The sequence below is a fragment of the Heterocephalus glaber genome, unplaced genomic scaffold (genome assembly GCF_053883595.1).
Source record: "Heterocephalus glaber isolate CG9 unplaced genomic scaffold, H.glaber_assembly_v1.0 deba00000281, whole genome shotgun sequence".
Lineage (NCBI taxonomy): Eukaryota > Metazoa > Chordata > Mammalia > Rodentia > Bathyergidae > Heterocephalus > Heterocephalus glaber.
The window spans coordinates 16,341,793-16,367,690 of NW_028258139.1; the positions used below are offsets into that span (position 1 = coordinate 16,341,793).

The 25,898-nt window shown below is 49.8% G+C and overlaps 1 protein-coding gene across 2 annotated transcripts in view; it reads left to right on the forward strand.

Annotated features, from left to right (window-relative positions):
* Positions 1-25,207, forward strand: part of Kcnk9 (potassium two pore domain channel subfamily K member 9) — a 70,108-nt gene extending 44,901 nt beyond the window's left edge. The window contains exons 2-3 of one of the 2 annotated variants that reach the window (XM_087187278.1): positions 14,750-15,609; positions 23,074-25,207. In XM_087187278.1, coding sequence (XP_087043404.1) covers positions 14,750-15,567 — 818 coding nt within the window. In that variant the 3' untranslated portion in view covers positions 15,568-15,609; positions 23,074-25,207. Of the gene's footprint in view, positions 1-14,749; positions 15,743-23,073 lie in introns of those variants that run through there. The other variant, XM_013069584.3, reaches the window with a different exon arrangement.
* Positions 25,208-25,898: the final 691 nt, after the last annotated feature.

A 25,898-nucleotide genomic window follows, 5' to 3' on the forward strand; every position in this document is an offset into this window, starting at 1 on the left:
AAGGCAGAAGCGTCTGTCCTGGCAACTGTCACCCTTGGTTTTTTGGGAAGGGTGTCAAGGGGCAAGGCTGTGTTTGGGCATGATTGTCTCCCTGTGGGGCTAGGGCCAAGAAGCTTAAATCTATAGGTATTTGCTTTGTTGGGTTCCATCCAAAGCCCATGGCTCCTGGGAATCTATCCAATTTCCCACCTCCCAGCAGGCCCAGAAACAGATGCCACATCCCAAGCCCTGCTCACTTGAAGTCTGTGACCTTGGAACCCCAGCTTGGGTGGTTCTGTACTGTAGGGTTCAGGCCTTGCTCTTGGGTGGCGATTGGGTGGAATCAGCCCTTGGCTGTGGCTCAGGGAACCCCATGTGCGGGGTGTGCCATGCTTTGAGAAACACTAGAGTGGGAAGAGTATGAGTGGCTGGTGCCTCCACAGGAAGGGTCATGGGATTTTGCAGAAGGATGTATGGCTGGCTGGGAGTTGGCTCTGGAGAGGAAATGGCCCAGCAGGAATTCCAGGTGCTCAGGACCCAGCCCTGCATGATGTGTGTGGTGGTCCTCTTAAGGCTAGGGTAAAGAAGACGCCATGGCTCCTTCCCCTGGAGAGCTGAGAAAACCAAGGCTCCTGAAGGCCAAGTGAGTTTTGCTCACAGCCACATGGCTACTGTGAGCACTATGCTCAGCCTTTAGCCTTGTCAGTGCACAGTGGTCCCAAAGGTTACTTCCATCCTGTAAGAAAGGGATAGAAAGCCTTCGGTGCCATGGACTGAGTTGGCCTCTGCTGTGGCTCCTCATAGGGGTAAGTAATGCTTTGGGGACAGGTTGAGCTGGGAGAACATGGGCACAAGGAAGGGGATGTGGTGTCTGCTGACACTTGAAGGCCTACTGGGAGGTCATTTAACTATTAGCTGTGGCCTCTGAGTGAGAAGTTCAGTAGTAGGTGGGATGCTGTTTTTAGCATCACTGGGGTGACTTCTATTGACCTCGCACTGTCTCATCAGGGTTCAAGGACTTTGCCAGCTTGTTCCATGTGGCCCTTGCAACCACACCAGGGGAAAGAGGTTCCCTGGAGAGGATGGGAGCGCCCAGTCCCCCGAGTCCAGCGCCCTTCCCAGCCTGGTCTCTTGTGGTTTAGTGGGTGCCACTTCCCTGTAGCCAACCCATGGTGGTCAGAAGGGATCCTGTGCAGCCACCTGGGGCCACAGAAGCTGAGCTGATCCTCATATTCCCAGGGTTGAAGCCTTGGCTAGGAGCAGCCCATAGCCTGTCTGTCCTGGCAACCTGGCTGTGTGGGGAGCCAGCCTATTCCTCCCTGCACAGAGGGTGACTTCTCTGTTTCAGCTTTCCTGGCACAGGCTGATCCCAGAGACTCAGCTGCTAACAAGGCGGATACTCCTAGGGCCCTTCCTCATCCTGACAGGTGGGCAGCCATGTTAATTACATGGCTTTGGAAAGAGGACTGGAGCCAGTCTCTGTCCAGGGACATTTCCTCCGGGGGGACTAGGGGCCTGCACCAGCCCTTCTCCACCATGCCTTTCTTCTCCAGGGCTGGGCCCAGCACTGGGCAGGGGATTAGGCTGTGGGAACCTGGGCAGTGGCAGTCTCTCTGTGCCTCAACTCCTCACCTTAGGATACCCAAGGGCTACCAAGGGCTGTCCTCACTCATCACCTTGTGACACCCTCGTGACTACTGTGTCCTCTGCTGACCAGTTGGCAGGGCTGAGTCTTGAGGACAGTGTCCACACCCTGTCCTGTCCTTAGAGCTGTCCCTGTCTTTGTCAGTAGCTCAAGCTCTCTTGCGCCTGGCACAGGGGCCAGCACAGCATCGCCGTCACTGTTGTCAGCACTGTCTTGCGTTCCCCAGTGCCTAGAACAGTGCCTGACTCATGTCATTACCATTGATGCCATCAGTGATGCAGTTGTCATAACTGTCATTGTTTTCGTCATCACAGTCTTGAGTTACAGTGCGTGTAACAGAGCCTGAAATGTCATCTTTGTCACTGACACACTGTCATTATTGTCATCACTGTCTTTGGCTCCACAGTGCCTGTGACAGTGCCTGACACATCATCAGGGTCAGCAGCATCTTCTTCGTTGTTGCTGTGACTCTCTTGGGTTCCTCGTTGTCTCTCATAGTGACTGACATGTGGTGGGTGCCTAGTAGTTGCCTATTGGATGCACAAAGGAATGAAATGTGGTGTCCATGTGTGCCAGGCCCTGGGGATGCAGGGATGAAAGGCAAACCACGTCCCCACTCTAGATGCGGCAGTCACTTCACCTGAGGGTTGCTGTGTCCCCGCAGGCATCCGGAGCCACTGGCCCAATGTTAGGGCCTCTACTTTCTGACATCCACCAACCTCTTCACAGCCTGGCTCCTTTCTGAGGCCCAGCTCTGTACCTGCTCCCCTCTCCCCTTGGCTGGGCCCTTGCTTTGTCATATGTAGAGAACTCCACCATGGTGGCAGGGTGGCCAGGGGACAGGGGTTTGGGTTGGTGGGTCTGGTTTTGAACCTGCATTTTGTCTTGTTGCCACCTGGGTGACCCTGGCCTCAGTTTCCCTGTTTACAATGTGGATGTGCTCATCATCCCTCCTACTGGGACTCTGGCATGTGGCTAATGTTTGTTACACACTTTGTGGGGTTTTAAAATCATTTATCCATTTGTTTAGCAATTTTTTATTGAGAGTCTACTGTGGAACAGACAATGGGGTGCAGACAGTACTAACAGATTGCAGGATGGACAAGGCCTGGGCTCACCTGCTTACTGGCTGGCTGACCACCTCACCTTTCAGGGGTCCTGATCCAGCCAGGGGTAGCCTGGATAGATGCCAGCACACCACTTTTTCCTGTCAGTGACTCCCCTCATCGCTGGTCCCCTATACCCCAGGCCGGCCCCCTTAGATGTGCCTTAGAAGCTTTTTGGTTTTTTTTTTTTTTGCATTAAATTTATTGGTACATTTTAGGTATACAGTACAATTACATTCATCATTGGGATCTTGTACCTGTGCATGATATATCTTGGTTCTTATTTTTTCCCCATTCCCCTGCCCTCCCTTCACCCCCTCCACCCTTCCCTATTTATAAAGACTTTGTTTCCATTTTTTCCCTTTTCTCATATTTTTTCTTTCCCTTTCTTTACTTTCCCCTACCCTTCCCACTTCCCCTGCTCCTTTAGACCTTTTCTTCCTATTTCACAATATCAATTATACATTTAGATCCTTATTTACACTTTTAGTTTTTCACACCAAAGAAACTATTTGATGTTTACACATGTGTGTCCTATTTATTTCACTTAAGAGTATGCCCTCAATGTGCATCCACTTAGCTATAAATGTCTCTAGTTTTTTGTTCTTTATGGCTGAGTAGTACTCCATTTTATAAAAAACCACATTTTCTTTGTCCAGTCTCCAGTTGATGGGCAACTGGGCTGTTTCCAAGTTTTAGCTATTACAAACTGTGCCGCTATAAATATGGGTGAGCATATATCATTGTGGTATGATTCTTTTAATTCTTTTGGGAAGATACCCAGCAGAGGGATAGCTGGGTCAAATGGGACTTCCAATCCTAGTTGTTTGAGGTATCTCCATATTGATTTCCACAGTGGTTGCACCAGTTCACACTCCCACCAACAATGAAGAAGGGTTCCTTTCTCCACACAACCCTGACAGCATTTGTTATTGGTTGATTTCTTGATAGCAGCCATTCTTACTGGGGTAAGGTGGAATATCAACATTGTTTTCATCTACATCTCTCAAATGACCAGTGATGTTGAAGATTGCCTCATATGTTTATTTGCTGCTTTTATTTCTTTGTCTGAGAAATGTCTGTTCATTTCAGATGCCCATTTTTGAATTGGGTCTTTGAATTTGGGGGGGTCTGATTTTTTTGAGTTCTTTATATATTCTAGGTAGTAGACATTTGTCTGAGGAACAGCTGGTAAATTTTTTTTCCCACATTGTAGGTTGTCTCTTAGCTCTGTTGGTGGTTTCTCTTGCAGTGCAGAATCTTTTTAATAAGATGAGATCCCAGTTGTTGATTCATTGTGCTAGTTCCCATGCTATGAGGATTTGTTCATAAAGTTTTTTCCTATGCCAATGTCTTCAAGAGTTCTACCTAGCTTATCTTCCAGCAAGTTTAGTGTTTCTGTTTTAATATTTAGATCTTTAAACCACTTGGATTTTAGTTTAGTGCATGGTGAAAAATAGGGGTCTAGTTTTAATCTTTGGCAAGTTAAAATCCAGTTTTTCCAATACCATTTATTAAATAGGCTATCTTTCCTACAATGAGGACAGTTGGCTCCTTTGTCAAAGATGAGGTGGGTGAGTATGTCTGGAGTTGTTTTTGTATCTTCTAATGTATTCCACTGATCCTTGGGTCTGTTTCTTTGGCAGAACCATGCTGTTTTTATCACAGTGGCTTTGTAATATAGTTTCAAGTTGGGGATTGTGATACCCCCTGCCATGTCTCTGTTGCCTAGAATTGCTTTTGCCATTCTAGGTCTCTTCTGGTTCCAAATGAATTTTTGGATTGCTTTCTCTATCTCTGTGAAATATACTGTTAGGATTTCAATCGGGATTGCATTGAATCTGTTTAGCAGTTTTGGAAGTATGGCCATTTTCACTATATTTGTTCTTCCTACCCAGGAACAAGGGATGTCTTTCCATTTTCTTATATCCTTTTTGATCTCTTTTTTCAGAGTGTTTTTAGAAGCTTTTTGTAAACACAAGTCCTGCACACCTTAAAAGAGGGTTCTTGTCCCCTCACCTGGGGAGGACAGACCTGGGTTAAGTGACTTCTTTACAATCCACTCGCTGCTTGTCTCCACCCAAGGACCCCACTCCCCATCAACCAAGGGCAGGTCCTGCCAGGAGGTGCAGAAGGAGCCTCACACATCCAGTCATTTGGCAAAGTCACCTGTCATGTCCTGGTTGTGGCCCTGGAGATCTGGAAACAAGGCAGTCTAGCACCTTGAGGTGTTCCTGCTACCCAAGGGAGAAGTCCCAGCAGGGCAGAGCCAGCCCTCTCGGATGGACAGTCCAAGAGAGGTGAGAGGCAAGAGGCTGTGGGATCAAGGGAGAGGTGGAGCTGTCCACTGTGGTTGTGTCTGTGGCTGTGTGGGCTGAGAGCAGATCCCAGAACCTCAAGCACTCTGCTTCCTATGAGAGGCTGAGGAGGATGCACTCAAGGCCAGACAGGGCAGGGTGCTATGGCCAGCCACAAAAGCAGCTGGACTGTGGCTTTCTGCAAGGACCACGGGATCCACTCCCTCCAGGCAGCTCCCTGCTGCAGCTGAACAGGCCCAGGCCCTTCTTTGCATCAGAGCCAGAGTCTCTGCCTCCCTCTGCCTTCTTCAACCAGCCCTGCTTCCCCAGGATTGGCACTCATCTGATCTCCAAAGGCATTTGATCCTGGACACCGCTGGCCTAAGGGAACTGGCCTTGACTCAGCCCTTCAGGTCCATCCTACTAAGCTGTTGCAGCCCACAACTGAGGGACAGGGATTGAACTTGAAAATGTTCATGTGGTAGGAGACTGCCCGTGTCTAAGGCAGTGCACAGCATGTGCGAAGGCTAGGGGGAGAAATCAGAGGAAACAGGAACTGTATGTGTGTGACACACTTATTTATAATATTTATAGGGTGTTCTGGAAACCAAAAGTCAAATATCAAAGACTTCTCTCTTTTGGGAGGCCCAGTGCCCCTAGCTGTATGTTTGTTACTTATTTTTTCTTCCAACATCACTTGATGCTTATTAGTGTGATTCACTACATTTACAGGCTAAAGGACAAAAGTGTTTGAGAATTACCTCCATGATTCCTATTTATTTGCTTTTTTTTCTTTTTAGATTTAATGGGCACAGTCTGGTTTGATCACTACGCACATATACATGCATCTGAATGCCATGGTGCCCATTGGCTCAGTTCTCACAGCAAGCCTCGGGGGAGGTGCTGTGTTTATGCACTGTCTAGATGGAAGACCCGGCACAAGGTGCTGGGACGGTGCCCCGATGCTACCCAGATGCAGAGCAGTCAGGCTAAGGCAGGCTGTCTGTGTTTTTCCACTCTGCTATGCAGATGTGGGGACACCTCAGGTTGCTGTTATGTAAGGGAGGGCTGGAAGAGCCTGGGCTCTGGCCATGTGTTTGTGAACAGGCCAGTGACTGCCTGGGAGGGTGTGCATGTGCTGAGGTGTAGTGGTGTGAGCGTGTGCTGAGTGTGTGTCTGTGTATGCGTGCATGCCTGGGCTGTACTGGCGAATGTGTGCACGTGTGCCCTCCTCCAGGCACAGTTGCAGCATTTGCAGTACACACATACAGGCTAGTTTCACAGCAATTGAGGATGGCCCCATGTCCTTTGTGTGTCCTGGACAGGTGAGGTGGCTGAAATCATTGATTCCGTACCAATCCAGAAGGTCCTTACTATTATTACCCTTTTTCTGGCCAACGAGGAATGTGAGGACAGAAAGACCACGTCTGGGCATTGCTTTGAGGTTTTCATGAGCATTTGCATTTCTTGTTCATTTATTATTAATGATTAGGCAGGGTGAGTGGGGCTCCTAACATCCTTCCTTGCTGTCCTGCTGGTTTTCTATTTCTCTCAGACAACATCTTGGACTCAGTCATGTGTTCATGCGTGTGTATAACTCTGCGTGTACATGTGCATATGCCTTTGTGGATGTGCAAGGGCTCTCTCAGCCAGGCAAAGCAGGCTGCACTCTGCAGTCACCAGCCTCACCCCCGTGGAACCAAGACATCCCCAAGATCACAGGGTTAATCCGGTAGAGATGTGGTTTTCTCACCTATACAATGGACATGTCTGTCCTCATCCTAACCAACCACCTAGGATGGAGACGGGGTACAGAAGAGCTTTAGGACCTGTCTAACTCTGCACCAAAGTGTGGGCTCTTCTTTGGATTTTGTTTTATGGCAAGATAAACAGAGTAGGTGCCAGCAATCTGTCCCTATTTGCTCTTGGAGCTCAACTCCTGTGCTGTCTGTCTATCTGTCTATCTATCTATCTGTCTATCTGTGGCACTAGAGATGAAACACAGGGCTTTTGCACTGATCTACATCTCTAATCTCTTCTTTTAAAATTTATTTTGAGATGGGGTCTTGCTGAGTTCCTAAGTTGCCCAGGGCTCAAACCTTCCTCCCTCAGCCTCCCAGAGTGCTGGAATTGCAGGCATGTACTGTGAGTAGGCACTTGTTCAGAGCTGGATGTGCAGCAGGTGCACCCAGGTGCTGTTGACTGGTACCCACAGGAGACCCCCTCGGTCACCGTTGCTGTACAGCAGCAGGGCTCACCTTCAGGCAGTCTCTCAGGACCCCAGGCACTGTGTTAGAGTCTCCGTCTTCCCCTAGCTTCTGAGTCCTTGCCACCTGGAGAGGGAAATGAAGAGAATATGATTCACAAGGTAGGTTTTACTGGCCTGGTCTGGAGCCCCACTGGCTGGTACTGAGTCACTTGGTCGTGTCCACTGCAAGGGACTTTGTGGCCCAATTGCAGGTGAGGGCATGTGTGGCAGGCACTGGTGGTCTCTGCTGGAAGCCAGCTCTGGGTGGGAAGCCTGGGAGGTCTGCTGCCATCCAGCTCTGGTGTGTACTATCCCTGCTGCAGATGTGGAATGAGCTCAGCTGTAGTGGCTATGGCCTGGCCTGATGGCATTCTTGCAGGCCACACATTCTCCTGGTCAGGCTCAGCTCTGCCCTGATCCATACCTGCCTGCAGTGGGCTCCAGGTGCCACTGGATCTGAGGACACCAAGGTGCAAAGGGTGACTCTTTACACATCACAAACACAGCCCTCCTTCCCTCCCTTTGGCTGCCAGCTGCAGGGAGACGCCAGGGCTCTGCTCTTGGTTTCCAGGTGTGGATTCAGCTGCACCTGTCCTGCTCCTTCTACTGAGGAACTCCAATCCTGCTCATTTCACGGAAGGGTCATGAAGCCTGCTGTCAGGCCCCCGTGGCGCACAGCTGAGGTCCTGTGCCAGGAGCTGCTTGGAGTGTGGGAGTGAGAGGAGCAGGTGCTTCCTGAAGCCAAACCCTGCCCAGGGTCAGGGCAGGTGTGGTCTGAGTAGTCTTGGGGCACATGGCCCTCTCCCGGGTTGGCTGGGATTTGGATCCCTCAGTCCCTAGCACCCCAGCTGGTTGCTCTCCTAACTCCACAGATCTTCTCCATGGGAATTTCCTGCCTCCAGAGTGAATTAGCCCCAAAAGAGAACAATGAAGGCAAAGCACAAGTTTTAAAATTTTTGATGTTGTTTAACTTCTTTAAAACAAAATCCATCAACTGTTACTTGATGAGTGGGTAGTTAGTCCTGGCTTGATTTAAAATCTTGTTCTACCATAGACTTTTCAAGCCTCAGCCACATTTTACATTATTTTTCCTATGTACTTTAGGTTTTTTCACATTTTCTTGTAGTTAATTTTAATTTTTATTTTTATATGGAGTAGTGCTGGAGAGGGAAGGAGAGACTGGGAGAAATGGAGAGCTCTTCTGGAAAGACCAGCAGGTGGATTCAGGATTCTCCCGAGTTCCGAACCACATGGAACATACGGGCCCCATGCCTGGAGGGTCTAGGGCTCTAGAGCAGAGACTTGGGACGGGACCCTGGGTCTGACTTGGCGGCTCACAGAGGTGCCATACTTCCCCCCAGGCTATGGGCGTCTCCTCACCCGTGCTAGGGAGTGAAGACAGCTCACCTCACCAAGAGTTGCTTTCCTGCAGAGCGTGTGAGCTGTGGAATGTAAGCTCTCTCAGCTCCTTCCTGGCTCTGTGCATGCCCTCAATAACCAGGGGTCATTAGCATTATCACTGCAACATTTTGTCTTTGTCAACATGTCATTGATTGATGGCAGTTTGAGAGGAAACTCACCATGTGGCGCTTTTGCTCATCTATGAAGAAGACTGACTTTCCCCTCGGATTCCTGCTCTGGGCATGCGCCCGGGAGAAAGCCTGGGCAGGTGGAGCCCCTGCGCCGGCACCTGTGTCCGCAGCTGCCCGAGAGGCCGCCAGAGGGCGCCCTTGCACCTTAGGTCGCGATGGGGCCCCAGAGCACACAGGCTAGATTGTCTTTGTCCCGGCGGTCCCCTCTGCTTGCTCGTCAGGGCAACGTTGTCTAGGAATCTCTTCCAACAGCAACCTGGTGTGGAAGCCTCTTCCTGCAGCGTGGTCACGGCGGCTGTGGTGCTTTCTGGGAAGGGGTCCTTGTGTCACGGGCTTACAACAGAACCCCCGTCCCCCCGCGGGGTGTAGGGGACCTGCGATGCCTGGGAACAGGCGCTGGGGGGAGGGGGGTGAGAGCTCTCTAGAGAGGGGTCTTTGCCCAGGGACCGGCCAGGAAAGGAGGGGGCAAGGAATCGAGTGCTTTGCCAGCTTGCATAGGTAAAGAAAACATTCTACGTGTCTTTGATTCCTTCAGACATAAAATGAAACTGAAAATGAATTTAAGTTTTCTGGAAATTAATAATAATTTTAAAAAGGATACGATGAAACTGCTCTTTCATTAAACAAAACACGAAATCCTCCAGAAAACCCTGACGCCTTGGGTGGGCACTTGGACGAGGGCACCACGCAGGCCTGGGGGCAGGAGCACGTGATCCGGCAGGGCCTCAGTATTTCCCTCTGTGAAATGGGGTCGCGGGTTCTGCACGCAGGGGCCCTCCCAGGTGATGCTGCTGTGGGCTCTGCACCTCAGCCCTCAGCCGGGCGGGGGTGGTCCTTCTTGCTGCCCTTTGTCACCTGTGAATGGAGCTACCTGGTGGCTCTTGGGGCCCCTGTGTTCCATGTGGTTCAAGCAGGGATGAGGACAGGGGAGGAAGAAAGGTCTGGCGGGTGGGGAGCCCTGGCATTTTGTGAATTCTTTTTCCTTTTCTCAGTGTTTGGTGCAGGTATGAGCTGTCATCCCGGGCCATGGTTCAGGACGTTTAATTACATGCTACTTAGACCTTATTCCCAGCTTCTCCTTAAAGCTTAGGTAGCCGGACTACCCACGGTTCTGGCTGCTGGGCTGAGGAGCAACTGGTCCTCAAGAGGACCTGGCTATGAGTCGGCTTCTGTCTGCCACTGAAGTGACCACCTCCTCAACTTACCTCCCTTGCAGCAGCCGGCTAGATGCAGGCTTGTGTGAGTTGCAACATTGTTACTAATTATTTATAGTCGTGCTATGTCTTAGGGCATCTATGCCTAGCTGAGTGTTGATCAGTTGCAATCAAAACCCTGGGTGAAATAAAAATATTCATTGGGAGATGGACTGAAACATTTGTGTGTAAGGCTGGCTCAGAGGCAGAGGCAGAACAGCCTCCTTTCCTTTGAGATCAGGGACATTTTTCTCTGTCGTAGGGGTTTTTCTCATGACAGTAAAATGGTTGTGGCAGCTCCCATCTCACACTCTCGCACCTTTCAAGCCTGGCAGCGAAAGCTTCATTGGTTCAGGGACCCCGTCAGAGCCCACGAGATGCACCATTCACTTCTTGTACTTGCACGGAAGCTAAAGCCCATGGGTGGCACTCAGTAGGAACTAGGAGCCTGTGGCATTGTAAGAAGGGTGACGTGCCATGGGGCAGCAGCACCAACTGACATCCTGTACGGGTGAATGAATTAGGAAAGCTTTCTAAGGTGGCGTGTAACTGGGAGGAATGCTTCTTTCGTGTCTGTCTTCACGGAAGAGAGTCAAGGCTGAGAGTATCTAGGCAGTGTGCCGAGGGTCACGGCTGGTAAATGGGAGGTGGATCAGACCCAGACTTTGATCCCCACCCTAGAGGCTCCTCAGCCCCCCCCCCCCCCGACCCTGCATGGGGTGCACAAAGGATTTTCTTTTGTGCCATCAGCAGATACCTGGTTTTAATCATGCGGTGTGTTCAGGGGCTGAGCAGGGTCCGTGTGCTGGGACAAGCAGCACAATGCATGTTGCAGGCTGGAGCAGGACCCACCAGGATGAGCCAGGTTCCCAGGGCAGCTCTCCTCTCTAGCAAGCAGTTCTCAAAACCACCCAGAGCCATTCTTCAATGGAAATTTTGCCTCTTTTAATTCCTACTGGTGCAAAACCTTGCACGTCCCTTATAAATATTTCATTCCCTTCCAGCAGCAAATTTCCCAGTGTCCAAATGTTGGCATGGCCTTCTTCAGTGTGCTGGGTAGCCTGTCCCTGCACAGCTGTGGGGTGGAGGAGACGGCGACCACCACCTCTCTCCTGGCACCACAGAGGTCAGAGTACGTGCCGGAAGAGGGAGAGGAAGCTGGGGTCCCTAAGGTGGCAGTCAGGGGTCAGATCCCATTGCTCTCAGGAGATTTTGCAAGAGATGGTGGGGAGCACAGGACCTAGGAGCACTGTCTCTCCTGTCTCTGCTGGTTCCTAGGCAGGGCCAGACTCAACAGGCATGAGGGTTTTATCACTCTGGGGGGAGAGAGAACATATTTATTTATTTTGTTTGGTTAGCTGGCTGTGGCAGAGGGATGCAGCTTCTTCTCTGTAAGCCTCTCCCAGGACAGGTCAGAGAGCTCCACTAAGTACTTCCAAGGCCCCATGACAACCAGGAGAGTAGAAATCCTTTGTATAGTGAGGTGTTCCTCTAAGAACCCAGGGCCTCCTCTATGCTGGTCCCAGGAACCCACAGAGTAGAGGTGGAACTCAGCACTGCCCTCCTGGAGCTCACAGCATACAGCATGGCTAAAGGAAGTGGGAGAAAGAGAATAGGTGGTGGTGGAAAAGCTGCAGTGCCTTGCACAGCCCTCTTCTTCCTGGAAGGCTTGAAAGTTCTGTGATTCTTCTCTCACTTTAGAGGGAGCCATCCTTTTCCCAGACCACTGGGCTGCTGGGAAATTTATTAATGTGGCAGGTCCTCGAGCTTGGTGGTGTTTGTCTCCCATGCTCTCCCATGCGTGAGCCTCTCCAAGGCACATCATCAGTGTAATGGACCAGTGAGATGTCCCGTGGGGTGCGAGGGAGATCAAGCTCTTCCTTTCTGCAGTAGGCCAGAGCAGGAAAAGGGCTGTCACCTTAGAGGGGGTGTACATTGCAGGTGTACTGCCTTCCTGGCCTTGTGAAGGCAACTGTTTCTGATCTTCTCTACTGATGAGGTAGGAGTGATGCTGGGAGGCAGGAGAGCCTGGCATCTGGTATTTAGTTTTTGACCCAGAAAATGCTATGTTGATCTTTTCCGGTAAATATATCCCATCCAGAGCTGTTAGCATTATGGCATATTAAGTTTCTTAAATCTATTTATCTTCTCTAGCATCCGTCTGGCTTTTGAATCAGCTCTGCAGGTAAGCTGTGTGATGTACTGGGTTCCCACCTGCATGTTTTATATTTACCTGCTTGTTTACCATGGTACGCCCCATTGTTTTCCGGGAGACCTGAGTTTCCTTCTGAAGTCCTCCCCGCAGGCGGAACATTTTTCAGTAATCGTGCTATGCAAGTCTGCTGGTGATGAATTCTCCCATTTGTTAAAGTGCGTCTGTTTTTTTCCTTTGTTCTTGAAGGTTATTTTCTTTGGTCACAGAATTCTGGGCTAACAGCGTTTCCTTTTAATTCTTCAAAGGTGGAGTTCCACGTTGTCTGGCTCCATTGTGTATGCTCATAGGTCAGTGGTGTTCACGTTGTTGTCCTTGGTGTGGACATGTGTTGTCTTTCTGGAAGTTTTCCAGGAAGTCACTCTTTGGCTTTCAGCAGTTTGACTCCAGGGTGGGTTTTTCTCCTGCTTGGGGTTCAGTGAGCTTCTTGAATCTGTACATTTGTCTTTCACCAAATTTGGTGACTTTTTAAATCTATTATTTCTTCTGTTTTTTCCCTGTCTCATTCTTTCTGGGATGACTTTTAATATTATTCTCAGGTCCCTGTGGGTTTATGTGTTTGTTTTTCTCAGTCTTCATTCCTCTTTGCCCTGGCTGCAGCTTTGTGTCATGTTGTATTTCCTCTGTGGGACAGAATTTGGAGTGGCAGCTGAGGCGGTGGGATTGGAGGCTGAAGATGGTGAGGAGGAGAAAGTGTGGAGGCCAGTGTGCAACACCATCTCTCTTTCGAGAGTGTGGCCTGGGCCAGATAGGTCATGGCATATGAAGAGACAGACAGACTGAGCCTTCCATGACCAGGCCCAGCCCAGGAAGATGCTGTGGTGGGCAGAGGACTTGGGCCTGAGGTTCCTGCTGTGTCCTGGCCTTAGCAGATGTGCCTAACACCCTACCTGGAAACTCTGTCATCTCCTGTGTCAGAGGGAGAAACCTGGGTTCTGAGAAGTCCTCTGGACCCAAGGTCATGAAGCTGAATCAGTGACATGAGTGTGTGATTGGGAGTGATTGTGTGTGATTGAAGCCTTTTGGACAGCGCAGGAAGATTAGGATTGTCCTCCAAATTCTCAGTTCAAGCATTGTCCCCAGTCTGGGATTTTTCCCAGGCAGTATTACTACTTGAGCCATCATCTACTGAGTCTTGTGTTCTTTTTGCCATATTGTGAGATCCTGCCCTGGCCCTCACATCATCACTGGCCAGGTAGGTGACCCTGGTAAACAACTTTACCTTTGTAATGCCATCATCCTTGTTCCGAGTGTGCGCAAATGGGGGCCCAACTTTGCGCGACTGCTGAAGGGGGGCAGTGACAGATGTAAACTTGCACTAGGAGTTTGCAAAGCTCCCCCCGCCACAAGGTCTTTCTTCAAGGGCTGTATGTTTCCCCTTTTCTATCCACACAGTGGTGCAAATTTATGCCCTCCTGTATTAGGGAAATATTTTACCTTTTAGGTGTTGCTTAGGCGTGGGGGGGGGCAGCAGTGAATGAAACATAAAATCACCTGTCCTCATGTTATTTGTGTCTCGTTCTCTCTGCCATTACCTCTCTCAATGCTAAGTCTTGGTTTTAGCCTCACTCTTCGCAGCTAAACCTCTGGGCTCAAGTCCCAAGTCTGAAGAAGTCATTACCCTACTATTAAGTCACTAACTCAGTTTTCCTGTCAGCAGCGTCGGATGATTACACTTATTTTATAGGCTCATTAGGCCCTCAGACCGGGTGACGTATATGTAAAAGAAGTCAGCATAGAGCCCAGCACACAGCAGTCATTCTTTGAACATTCCCTCTTCATGTGGATCCATGGTGGGCATATTTAATTTTCTCCCTAGGGTTTCGTACTTTTGCAGTTTTCTTAGGTGTAAATAGGCTGTTTTCTTTTTAAAACTGCGTGTTGCACTACCAGCACTGAAACGCTCCTGATGTCCAAGTACACGTGACATTTCTTCGTTGAGTCTCTTCTCCCCTCTCGGTTACCATACAGGCTGAGCACCCCTTATCCGAAATGTTGGGGCATCAGACATGTTTGGGGTCTTGGTTCCCCCCCAGCTTTTGGGATATCTGCAAATACATAACGATATCTCTCAGGGTTGGGACCCAAGACTAAACATGGAATTCATTTGTGTTTCATGTCCACCTTGTACACTTTGCCTGAAGGTAACTTTATACAATATTTTGAGTAATTTTGCATAGGAAAATAAGTTCCACAGTGTGGAATTTTCTGCTTGTGGCTCATGTTAGCACTCAAAAAGTTTTGGATGTTGGAGCCTTTTGGGTTTCAGATTAGGATTGCTCAGCCTGCCCTTACCATATGATTTTAACCCCCCCTCCCCCAACAAAACCCTGGCTCTCTTTGGATCTTCTCTCTGCCCAAGGGATACAGACCTCCCCCAACCTCCCAGCCAGACTGTCTCTGTCACACCCCGGTACACCCCAGGCCCCCAGGACTGCTCCTGATGGCTGTCCCTGTTCTTGTCGTCCCTCCTACAGGTTATGGGCACGCGGCCCCGGGAACCGACGCGGGCAAGGCCTTCTGCATGTTCTACGCCGTGCTAGGCATCCCGCTGACGCTGGTCATGTTCCAGAGCCTGGGCGAGCGCATGAACACCTTCGTCCGCTACCTGCTGAAGCGCATCAAGAAGTGCTGCGGCATGCGCAACACCGAGGTGTCCATGGAGAACATGGTGACGGTCGGCTTCTTCTCGTGCATGGGCACACTGTGCATCGGGGCGGCCGCCTTCTCCCAGTGTGAGGAGTGGAGCTTCTTCCACGCCTACTATTACTGCTTCATCACGCTGACCACCATCGGCTTCGGGGACTATGTGGCGCTGCAGAGCAAGGGGGCCCTGCAGAGGAAGCCTTTCTACGTGGCCTTCAGCTTCATGTACATCCTGGTGGGGCTGACGGTCATCGGGGCCTTCCTCAACCTGGTGGTCCTCCGGTTCCTGACCATGAACAGCGACGAGGAGCGGGAAGGCGAGGAGGGGGCGGCCCTCCCAGGCAACCCGAGCAGCGTCTCCCACATCTCCCGGGAGGCGCCGCAGGTGCGTCCGCGGCCCCGGCCCGAGGGCGGCGACCTGCAGTCCGTGTGCTCCTGCGCCTGCTACCGCTCGCCGCCACCGCAGAACTTTGGCGCCACGCTGGCGCCGCAGCGGCTGCACTCCATCTCCTGCAGGGTGGAGCAGATCTCGCCAAGTACACTGAAGCACAGCCTCTTCCCGTCCCCTATCAGTTCCGTCTCGCCCGGCCAGCACAGCTTCCGCGGCGACCACCTTAGGCTGATGCGGCGGCGCCGCAAGTCCGTCTAGTGTGGGGAGGGAGTAGAGCGGAAGAGTCATTGTCATGTGGCTGTAAGTTCCATTGGCCCCACTCGACTTCCCCTCCTTATTTATTTATTATTATTATCTTTTGTTATTTTTACAGTCATCGCCATTACTTTCTCTCCTCCGCCCTCTCTCGGTTTCATTTCTTCTTTCCCCACCTTCCCAGCCAGGCAGAGCAGCCCGAGGGGAAACTAGAGCATGAAGCGTGGATTTCTTCCGTCCTCCCCAGCAAAGGATGCCTTACATTTCCCCTGCCCCTCCCCTTTCTCTGGGGTGGCTTTCCTAGGACAGGTGTGAGACCAGACCACCGAAAGAGAGCTGAGAGGATGCCCACCCCGCAGCTGCTCACCAGGCTGAGCCCCTTTGGCCGCTGTCCCTGGCGGTGTGTCCCACCTAACTCCGTTTTTTCCTCCCGAGGACTGGGTGGCCGTGTGTCCACGTGTGTAGTGTGTGTGTGCTTCTGTGTGTGGGTGTCTCGTGTGACAGGATGAAGGTATCAGAAGTTCATTTTCCTTCCCCCTCACACGAGTTTTTGTTAATAGCCTGCTTTTGGCTACTTTCAGACACAGCGGGAAAACCTAGGAGGGTTTTAAAGTATCATCTTGCCAAATTAAGCATGCTCTACAGGCAGGGTTTACAACCACAGCTTTAAAGCACTAGGTTCTAAATCACATTCACATTTTTCCAGTGGGTGAGTAGGCAAGAAGACATTGATGACCGTAGCTTGCCAGTTTAAAAGATTTAAAAAGCATGCACTTTGTCAAACTGGTACACTTCATCAACACAAGAAAGCCAATGGAACAATGGAACAATCAAAAGCCGCTAATACAATTTATTGAAGACATTTTAAATTTTAACCATCTTCAGTTCCAACAGTTTGCCATACAGCTGGAAATGCCAGGGGAGAGTGGAAAATTGTTGGAACTGCAGAGTATCTATTGTATTATTTCTTTCATACTGATGATGACGATGACGACGACGAACCATGATGTTGATGATGATGTTGATTATGATGATGATGACTTTTGTGTAGCATCTACCCTGCGAATAAGAATTCTAGTTTTGGAATGCTTGGATGAGAATGGGTATTAGTACGTGGATGTGGTTTCCTAATAAAAAGCAACAGGGCATTCCTCGTTTAAATATATATATATATATATATATATTTCAAGAAAGATTGTCTCTAATTGCATTTGACTTGTAAATAGGGGAAAGTTCATGTTGGTCTCAGGAAGAGTTTAGAGGCTGTATCTTGGCCTACTGGGAACTTGTCGATCTCAGGGGATGCTTTTGTCTAGATAGAGGAAAAATTCCTCCCCACTTTCAATAGGGGTGACCCCAAAGGGAAGGCTTCCTCATCTCTTAGGGGACAGTTTAGGCTAAAGAATATGGCACACTGTAGGCCCTTACCATGGCAGGAATAAGGGACAGTTTGACCTCCACATTCACTGAGGGGACTTTAATTTCTCTCATCATCATCCCTGCCATTTCTAAAAGTCACCCATTCACTCATCCCCCACTTCCCTTTTGTACACCGGAAGTTCCTGCTCCTGGACCGAATGGGCTTTGGCTGCACTACGCAGAAGGAGCACGTTTACTGGCCTCCGGGATTACCTCAAGGAGACAACACCCAAATGCCACCCGTCCCAAGTATGTGGGCCATTGGGCTGAAACCAGGAGCATTCAAGACTCCTCTGGAAAGGCTATGCATGCACTTTAATGCTACACCCTGTGTTGAAATGTCCCCTTCCTCTAGGACACAGGACCTTCTGAAAGTCTGTGAACCTCAAACTCTTTTGGCCAAAGTTGACAGTTATCTGCCTTCAAGGTCTTTATGAGTTCACTGGTTTTCCAGATCTCGTTTTATGGAGCGCCCTACCTAGGGCTCTAAAGTATGTCCAAAGGATAGAAATGATTGCTCTTGTTGAATTTTTTCCTCTCTGAAGAGAGTGTTGGCTGGAGGAGGTCATACATAGGTGTGAAAATATGAATGCATATTTGCAGAGTACTTTATGTTTTGGAGCAGGCTGCCTGGAATACATGTAGGAGTTCTCTGGAAAACCTTTGTAAGATTTGCTCTCAAATGGGGGTGTGTGTGTGATAATCTTTGATCTGTACATGGCACTGAGAGGATGAAGAATTTGCTCAACATTACAGAGCTGATCTTTGACAGAACCAAGACCATAGTCTCAGTTCCAACCCCAGAAAGGTCCAAAATGCTGACTCCTCCACACCAAGGGGTCCCAACTTAGCCCTCCTATGAGGGATTCTGCTTCTGTGTCTCCACAGAGGTGCATGCTAGGCCCTTGGAGTCAGTCAGAGGGAAACTGGCTCCAGGCTCCCTTCAGAGCTGGTTTCCCACTAAGATATCTGCTTAAAGTGGTCATGCAGTGACCATTCTGCTTGAATGCTTCATGTGGCAGGGAGCACCTCTCTTCCCAGGGAAACATAGAAAACATTCTCTATGTTTTCACAGAGCTGACTCTCTTCTTTGCAGCAAAATAGGATGAACACTTTCTTTCTGCTCTGGTGATGACAATTTGAGAGGTGGAGAATCAAGACAACTTACACCTTCTCTTGATTCTGTGTCCCCTGCTGTCTTCTGCCGCCAGCTCAGCCCTCTGAAGGATGTACACCAAATCTTCTTTTCTAAGGTTAAACTTGAAGTGCGTAGGGCATAGTTTCTTGCCCCAGGGAGTGGATCTCTTTTCTCAGATGGTCTGTCTGTTCCCCTTTGAGGGACCTCGCCAGTGAGTCCCCTGGGAACATCCAGAAAATGCTCTTGGGGTGAGGGAAGAGGCAGTCAAGATCTCCAGGGATAATGACTTTTGATGTGATAGGAGGGGGACATCTCTACTGGTGCCACCATAGTCAGTGGTTGAATCAGGGAGCCTCTAAGCCAGCAAAGCTCTGCCTGCATTATCCTGTTGATCTCCCTTGTCTTTAGGGGAGGAGACCAAGTTCAGAGAGGTGAACACGGTATGAGGTCATGTGGCCAGAATCTGGGTCTTCACACTTGTTACTCTTTCTACTGTGGTCCTGGCTGCTTTTGTCGTTGCTGTTGTGTACAGCTTTCCAAAGATCCCTTGTTACTGGACTTTTTCATGTTTCTGGCCTCTCTTCCTCCTTTGTGCACTTGGTACTTTCCTCCTGCCAGGTGAACTTTGTACTCTTCCTCCAGTTAATCACACCCATCCAGCCAGGGTGATGAAAGCACACAGGTTGTTTGACTGACTGGGCTGCAGCTTCTGTCAGGACACGCTCAGGAAGAGTTGTGTTCTATCAGAAACACAGGAGGTTACCTCATCTTCTAGAAGTCAACATGCCTTGTATATACTTAACGAGATTTCTGACTCTCACTTGAACTCTTTTCCACTAAGAGATCTCCATCTTTACTCCATCAAAGACAGGAAGAAGGTGGGCAGTGGTATTGATTATCCTGGGGTCCTGGGCTCATTCCTTTATAGAGAGCATCCGGTTTCAGTCCTCAACAGCACCATACCAGGCAGAAGGTGCTGTCTTGACCATCAGCCCGTTAGAGTCTTTACAGAAGAGTGAAGCAACCTGTCTGGGTTCTGAGATTCCTGGTTAGTCCCAGAGCTGGGACCAGCTCTGTTCTTTCCACTTGCACCACTCTGCCATGAAACAAAGGCAGCAGCCTCCAAGCCCAGCAAGCTCCCTGAGCTCTAAATTTGATCACTGTCTTTGCGGGACTGTTTTGTTCCCAGTGGGCACTGCTAGTTGAAAGGGTAGCCTGTGCTCAGGCATGAGCATAGAAGATCATTTGCTACCCGACAGTCCTTTGGATCCTTTATCTTTCCAGGGGAGGAAGTAAATGGATACAGATTGCTGCCTGGAAGAGCCTCCTGGGAATGTGCTCATTAGACGCCTCCCCTGACAAAGGGGAGCAGGATTCATCTCAGCTCACCGGTTTGTTCTCTGTGCACAGGGACTTGATTGAAAACATCTAGAGAGTAACTAAGAACAACAGATAAACCTCAGCAGGTTATTTTTCTCTGCTTCATCCAGATCAGAATACCCACGTGGTCCTGTGTCCCCTTGGACACAGGCATTTGCAGCTGGAAGCTGGAGAGAACAGAGCTAGAGAACTCCACTGCCTGTGTACATTTCGTGGAAGAGGGAGGGGAGAGGTGAAAGTGATCACTAATCTCTGAGGCTTCCGGCCTCTTTTCTCTTGTATTCTTTTTATGATAAACCCTAACTGAGATGCCCAGGGAGGGCATCCACAGAAGTGTGAGATCTGAGCTGGATGTTGGAATGTGTCCTCCAATCGGCATCACAGTCACTGTCATCTGTGAGTGTGGTTTAGTTCTTAAAGTGGAGTGACTTGGGGCTCACACTTGTAAAATGTTTTTTTCTGCAGAGTCATGGTCTTCGTGGGATCCCAGAAACATCCCAGGCAAGGAAAGAGTGGCAGCACATTGTGTCTTGCCTCGCTGGGCTCCTGGAAGTCATTTCACTCCCAGAGCCTTGGTAGCTTTCTCCTTAACACAGTGGGACAGCATAGGTGGGAACTAATGAACTTGACCCACAAAGACATTTGGCCTGGATTTTCGGATCATTGGGCATATTTGAAGGGTGAGCCCCCAAGAGGAAAGCCAAGAAAATGTCATTTGGCAGGAGACTGGGACCTGGGAAGATGAAGAGACACAAACAGTGGCAGAAAGCAATGGTCACCTCATGAGCCGAGGCCCAGAGCTCTCTGGATTCTACAGAGTGCTGAGCATTAGTCCATTCTATGTGGTTCTTTTATGACCACACCTTGATAGAAGCTGCTGCTCCAGGAAAACAAAAGTATCTGCTGAGGATCCCCCTAGCAACTTTGTTTTGAAAATCCCAGAGTTACAGAAAAGTCAAATGAACAGCATGATGAGCCTATCCCTTACTCTCAGATCCACCAGCCTCAACACTTTGCTCCCCTCTTTCCTTCCCCTCTCAATCTGCACTCAGAGACATTTGGAGGCGAAAGTGTCATGTCTACAATTTTTAGGTGGTTCAGCCAAAGAAAAAATTGTATATCTCTCATGAACAAGTGCATTCTCCTACGTAGTGCCATTGTCACACCTAAGAAATTTAGTATCATATATTATCTAATATAATCTGTATGCAAAGATCCCCCAAGTGTCCCCAAAATATCCTGCAGAGCTTTTTGTGAATCTAAGATGCCATTCAAGAAAATGTCCCAGACCTGCGTATCTTGTTGTCCCAATTGAGGGCATCTCCCTCACTGTTTTTGTGTTTTGATGTTGATATTTTTGAAGGGTTCAGGCCCCTAGTCTTGTAGAATGCCCTGCTTTTGTCTACTTGTTCCCTCAGGTTGAGGAACTGTTGGCAAGAAAATACTGTAGTTGCTGTTGTGTAGCTATGATTTATGCACTTATGTCTGTCTCTCTGGGGACCTCTGTGGTTACTGCTTTCATTGTGAATAAATAAGTCATATTAAATGTTGTTTTCCTCTGTTAGGGGAACTAACTACAGCTTCGAGAGAGGCGTCCACCGATGCTGGGTCTCAGGGCCGAAGCCCAAGCAGGCTTCAGATTTCTGGCCTCTCCCAGGGACCTCTTCTGTGCGGGGCGAGCGTCAGCATGCTGCCCCCAAACGCGTGTGGGGATGGTCCAGCTAACATAGACAGGACGCACAGACTGATTCTTGTGAGGGTCTCTCCAAGCCATTCAGGCTGTCTCAGCCCCTACCAGCTCCAACTCCGAGAATGGCAATGTCCACCACGCCCTTCTCATTCATTATCCCGGAGATGTGATCTATTATGGTGCCACTGCCCCTGGCCATTAAGGGTTGCAGTCATGATCTGTCTTTGGGATGTCTACCTTGGCAAGTGCTAGGGCACAGCCCGTTCTGTGATGGTCTTATGAAGTACACTAGTGTGGCCGTCACCTTTCCTTTTGATCAGGGAACTAGGCCCATACAGGTTTCACTGCCACTCAGGGGGGCACAAGTGGAGACAAAGCATCTTGCTGCTCCTTTCAAAGTCTCTCCTGACCCTTTGGCCCCTGCTGGTTTGGTCATGTCCTCCCCTCGATTTCCCCAGTGCTTGTTTCTATCCTGGATTGACATACTGTGAAGCAAACCTCCTAGGTCCCCAAACTTAGGAGCAGAGAGTGTTGGGCAAAACACAGAGGGGAGGGTGACCCTGGGCAGGAAAGAGACAACTAGATTTCCTGCATCTACATTGCTATCATGGAGGTATGCTCATGCCTGCCTGAGCGGAAATAGGGTAGTTCAATACAAGTCTCCAGAAACCACTCCAGACCCACGTGATGAAAACCTGTCACTAGCTGTTTGTTTGCATGTGCCTGGTAGCCGTGTATGAAATAGGGCCAGGTGTTGTCTACAGCTAGGCACTTCCTGGAAGGTGGTAGCCAATACATCCTTGCCCTATAGAAGCATGTTTGAGATGCCGTGTCCTGTAGGAGGTGGGCCTGTGGTGTGAATGTCACGAGGGAACTGGGTCGAGTCAGTGCCATTTTCTCGGGGCAGTACACCTGGTGGAGGCCGAGCAGTCGAGGGGATGTGCTGAGTGAGTGACACAGATCCCACCTCTCAGCAGCCCTGCACCACCCCTTTTCATTCTGCTGCCCCTGGCAAGGCAGGAGCAGATGGCTGCTTGTCCTCATGAAACAGCAACACGTAGAGGGAGCCCACCAAGCCTTGAGATCTTATATACCTGGTACCTCCCTCTGCCATTCACAGTGGGTGGTTGTCTTCTTGCTCCTCTAGGTTTTGGTTTCCTTGCCTTTGAGTTGGAGGTTATGAATAACCCCTGTGCCCAGGGTGCCTGGGAGAACTAGCTCTGATGGCACCTCCTGGGCACCTGCTCTGTGCCAGATTCTGTGCCAGTGCTCCCTTTGTTTCCTGGGGAAGCATGTCCCCTCCACCCTCAAGGGTCACTCAGCCCAGCTCACCTTTGCTTTGCTGGGGCCCATACCACTCAGGGACTTGCAGACCCCCATGCGCTACGGCACTGCACAAATGAACCCGTCACCACCCCTGCACGTGTGCTCTGCTTGCTGGGGCTGAGGGTGGCAAGGGCACTCCACTTGGGAAATGGGCTGGTGAGGCTCAGAAAAGTGGCAAAGCTGGATCTCCAAGCCAAGTTTCCTGACTACAAGCACATGGTGAGGGGAGAGGGGAGGGCTGCCAGGGGCTGGGTCTCACCCTTTGGCACAAGAGGAGGTCATAAGGGCATGGCTCAGGAGGGAGAGGGGTGGCACCTCCAGGTAAATCAAGTTCAGGAGGGGTTCATGCTGGGGAGAGGGCATCTGATGGGGAAGTGTTGGAGAGGAGAAGCTTCCAGGTCAGCTAGAATGGTGTTCACCGAATCATCTAGTTCCTCCTCCTGGTTCAAAAGCCCAGCACTGTGCTAAGTACCATGGATTAGTACCATGAGGTGTGAGCCATGTTCAGACTAGGCCTTTTATCGCTATTATTAACCATGAAGACCTTTGTCCTCAGGAGTCTCTTCTCCATACCAACGGACCCCAGAGGCACAAGGAGGCAGACGGTAGTGAGTTCTCTGGCACGACGGGCAGGCTGGCTGGCCCACGCTGGGGCAGGCCATCTGGAAGCCTGCCAAGGCCCCTGCACAGGATGAAGGGCTTCTACTGGACCTCTCCAGCCTACACGTGTGAACCTGGGCAGGTCACCCTTCCTGAGAGGTAGATCTGAGGACGACCTAGAGGACAGCGATGCGCAAATCTGTCATCCTGGTGAATGTGCCCATCTTCGAATGAAGGACCTGGAGGGGTGGGATTGGTGCAGAAGGATCGGGTGCAATCCATCTTGCAGATACTGGTGTGAACAACCTTCTGGGGCACAGGCCTGGAATCTGCCTCTAGTGTCTGCCCAGTTTTGTATGAAATGAAGTGTGAGACAAGCAGGTCAGTGGGAATCTGGGTGAGGCTGGCCTTCTGGTCAGCCGCCTCCCTTGACATGGGGACAGTTATTGCAGGGTAAAGGCCTGCTTGGGGGGACAAAGGAGGGGAAATTGGGGCCAGAGGACAAGAAGAAGTGTTCAAGGGGCAAGGAATCTTATTTGGGAAGTTTGTAGTCTTTATAGCTTCCTGTTTACTTTTGGGGTCCTCACTCTGGTCTCTGGAGATTCTAGCTGGGTTGCTTGGAGACCTCGATTGTCCAGAGAGTGCGGTTGATTTTAAGGAGGTCTTGTACACTTCAGCCATAAGCCTTGGCCTCTGAAAGCAGAAGCTGTCTGGCAGTGGGTGGTGGGAACACTGAGCATCTGCCCTGGCTTTCCTTCCTTCTTCATATGTAACTGGGTCATATGACCATGGCAAGTCACTTCTTGCCCTCTTCTACAAAAGATGGTATGGCCAGGTGAGAAGCAGATGTTTCCCAGACAGGCATTGGTAGATGAATGAAATCAGTGTCAGTGTACAGGCGAGTCTTGGTTGGCATTTTGGTGGGAAGGGCCAGAGGGGTGACAAGGCTGAGTCCCCCCAGCATGGGCTGGGCTCCTAAGGTGGGGCTAACTTGTCTCCCCTAAGGAGCTCCCATTTTCCAGATGGATTTATCCTACACACTTCTCTCACTGAGGAATCATATCTCTGCCCTGCCCCTTGATCTCTTCTTTTGATGGGTCCTCCCATCAACTGGGCTCCAGTAATCAGTGTTAACCAGATACTTGGACAGTGGGGTGGGCGTGAACAGGGTTGGAGGTATTTGCCAGTGACCCAAAGCCCACCTTACCCTGAGGTAAATCCTTACCTTCCTTCACCTAAGAGGATGATGCAGCTACTGCATGTGAGCTGTAGCGGTGGGGCCTGGAGGCTCCACAGGGCCCCTTTCTTTGTGCAGCAGTGGCTGGTGCACGCAGTGGTCCCACACTTCCTTACAGCACAGGTGGTGCACGTGTGGGTCAGCTAGAGCGAGGCCACTGTGGGGCTAGATGGTCATTAGATCATGTGCGTCTGGGGTCTTACCCCAGGAGCAGGTGAGCAGAACATATGTGGAAGCAGAACATGTCTCAATAATTGTTTCATTTTCTTGAGCTGAATCTTAGAAGTTGGGTAGAGAAACAAAAATCTAATGAAAATAAAAATGTGATTAGTGGGAACCCAATGAAGCAGAACCCACAATTAGCAAGATTTCTCTATAATTTGATGGCTCCTTAGAGAAGCACATACTCCTGAAAAGGGCTAATTATATATTTGCTTATTCAGTCCACAAATAGCATTGTGACAGCTGGCTTTGGGATGGGAAGGCCCTTACAAGGTCATCTCAGCCCACTCCTGCTTTATCAGAAATTTCCACCAAAGAGACTCTGCAGTGAGCTAGGTGACGTGAGGGACATCACTAGCAAGATTTAAGTAGGGAAACAGATTAAGCCCAGCTGGGAGATGTGAAGACATCGTTATGTCCAAAACATTGACAAGAAGGTTTGTAATTAAAAACACATAGGAGAAAAGGGACAAAGACATCAAAGATGATAAGCAGAATTTAAACCACCAAGTTGATTAACTAGGAGAAAGAATTTCTAGTCTATTCCCACAGGCCAACAAATTGCTGATAATCCCTCTTAGACATGCAATTTTAACTTCAGCTAAATGTGCATCCTGCACTTCAGGATATCAAAAAGAAAGAAAGAAAATCGTTTGTGACCCCAGGCATAGAAATTAAGCTTGAATTAGTCAAACTTATATCCACCAAAATGATTGGAATACACTCACAAGGGGGTCATCCTAGTGGGTTGGGTGCATGGAAATGTGAACCTTCATGTAATCATTTGGGGTGTGTGTGTGTCTGTGTGTGTGTGTGTGTGCGCGCACATTCTTTGGATATCTCTGAGTCTCTGGATTATGTGTTGTTTTTGTCGTTGTTTTTTAATTGCTGGACATCAGTGTGCAGTGCGGTGAAAGGACTGAGATTTGGTTTGGATGGTGAAGCTGCTAGAGGCCTGCCCAAACACATCTTCGGGGTGGTAGTGGTAGGGCATGGGTGGAGTCCAGGACTGTTCTGCAAGAAATGGGATCCAGTTACCCTAGGGACCTGTGTGACCACCCTTCAGGAGGGTGGCATGGTTTGTCCCAAGCTCCTTTCAAGGTCTTGACTTCCCACTATGGTGGGAAAGTGGATATAGATGTCCAGGGCAACTGAAGTGGAAGCCTCTGGCCTTGGTGGGGCTCTGCACCAGACTTGATAACAACAGCCATTCCAATGCGACTGCAGAGAAGCAGACTCAAAGAAGCCTTTGCTGCCATGTATGTTCCCATGTTTGTCTTCTCTGCTTTGGTCTGTGCAGAGAAGGCGTCTTCACAAATGGC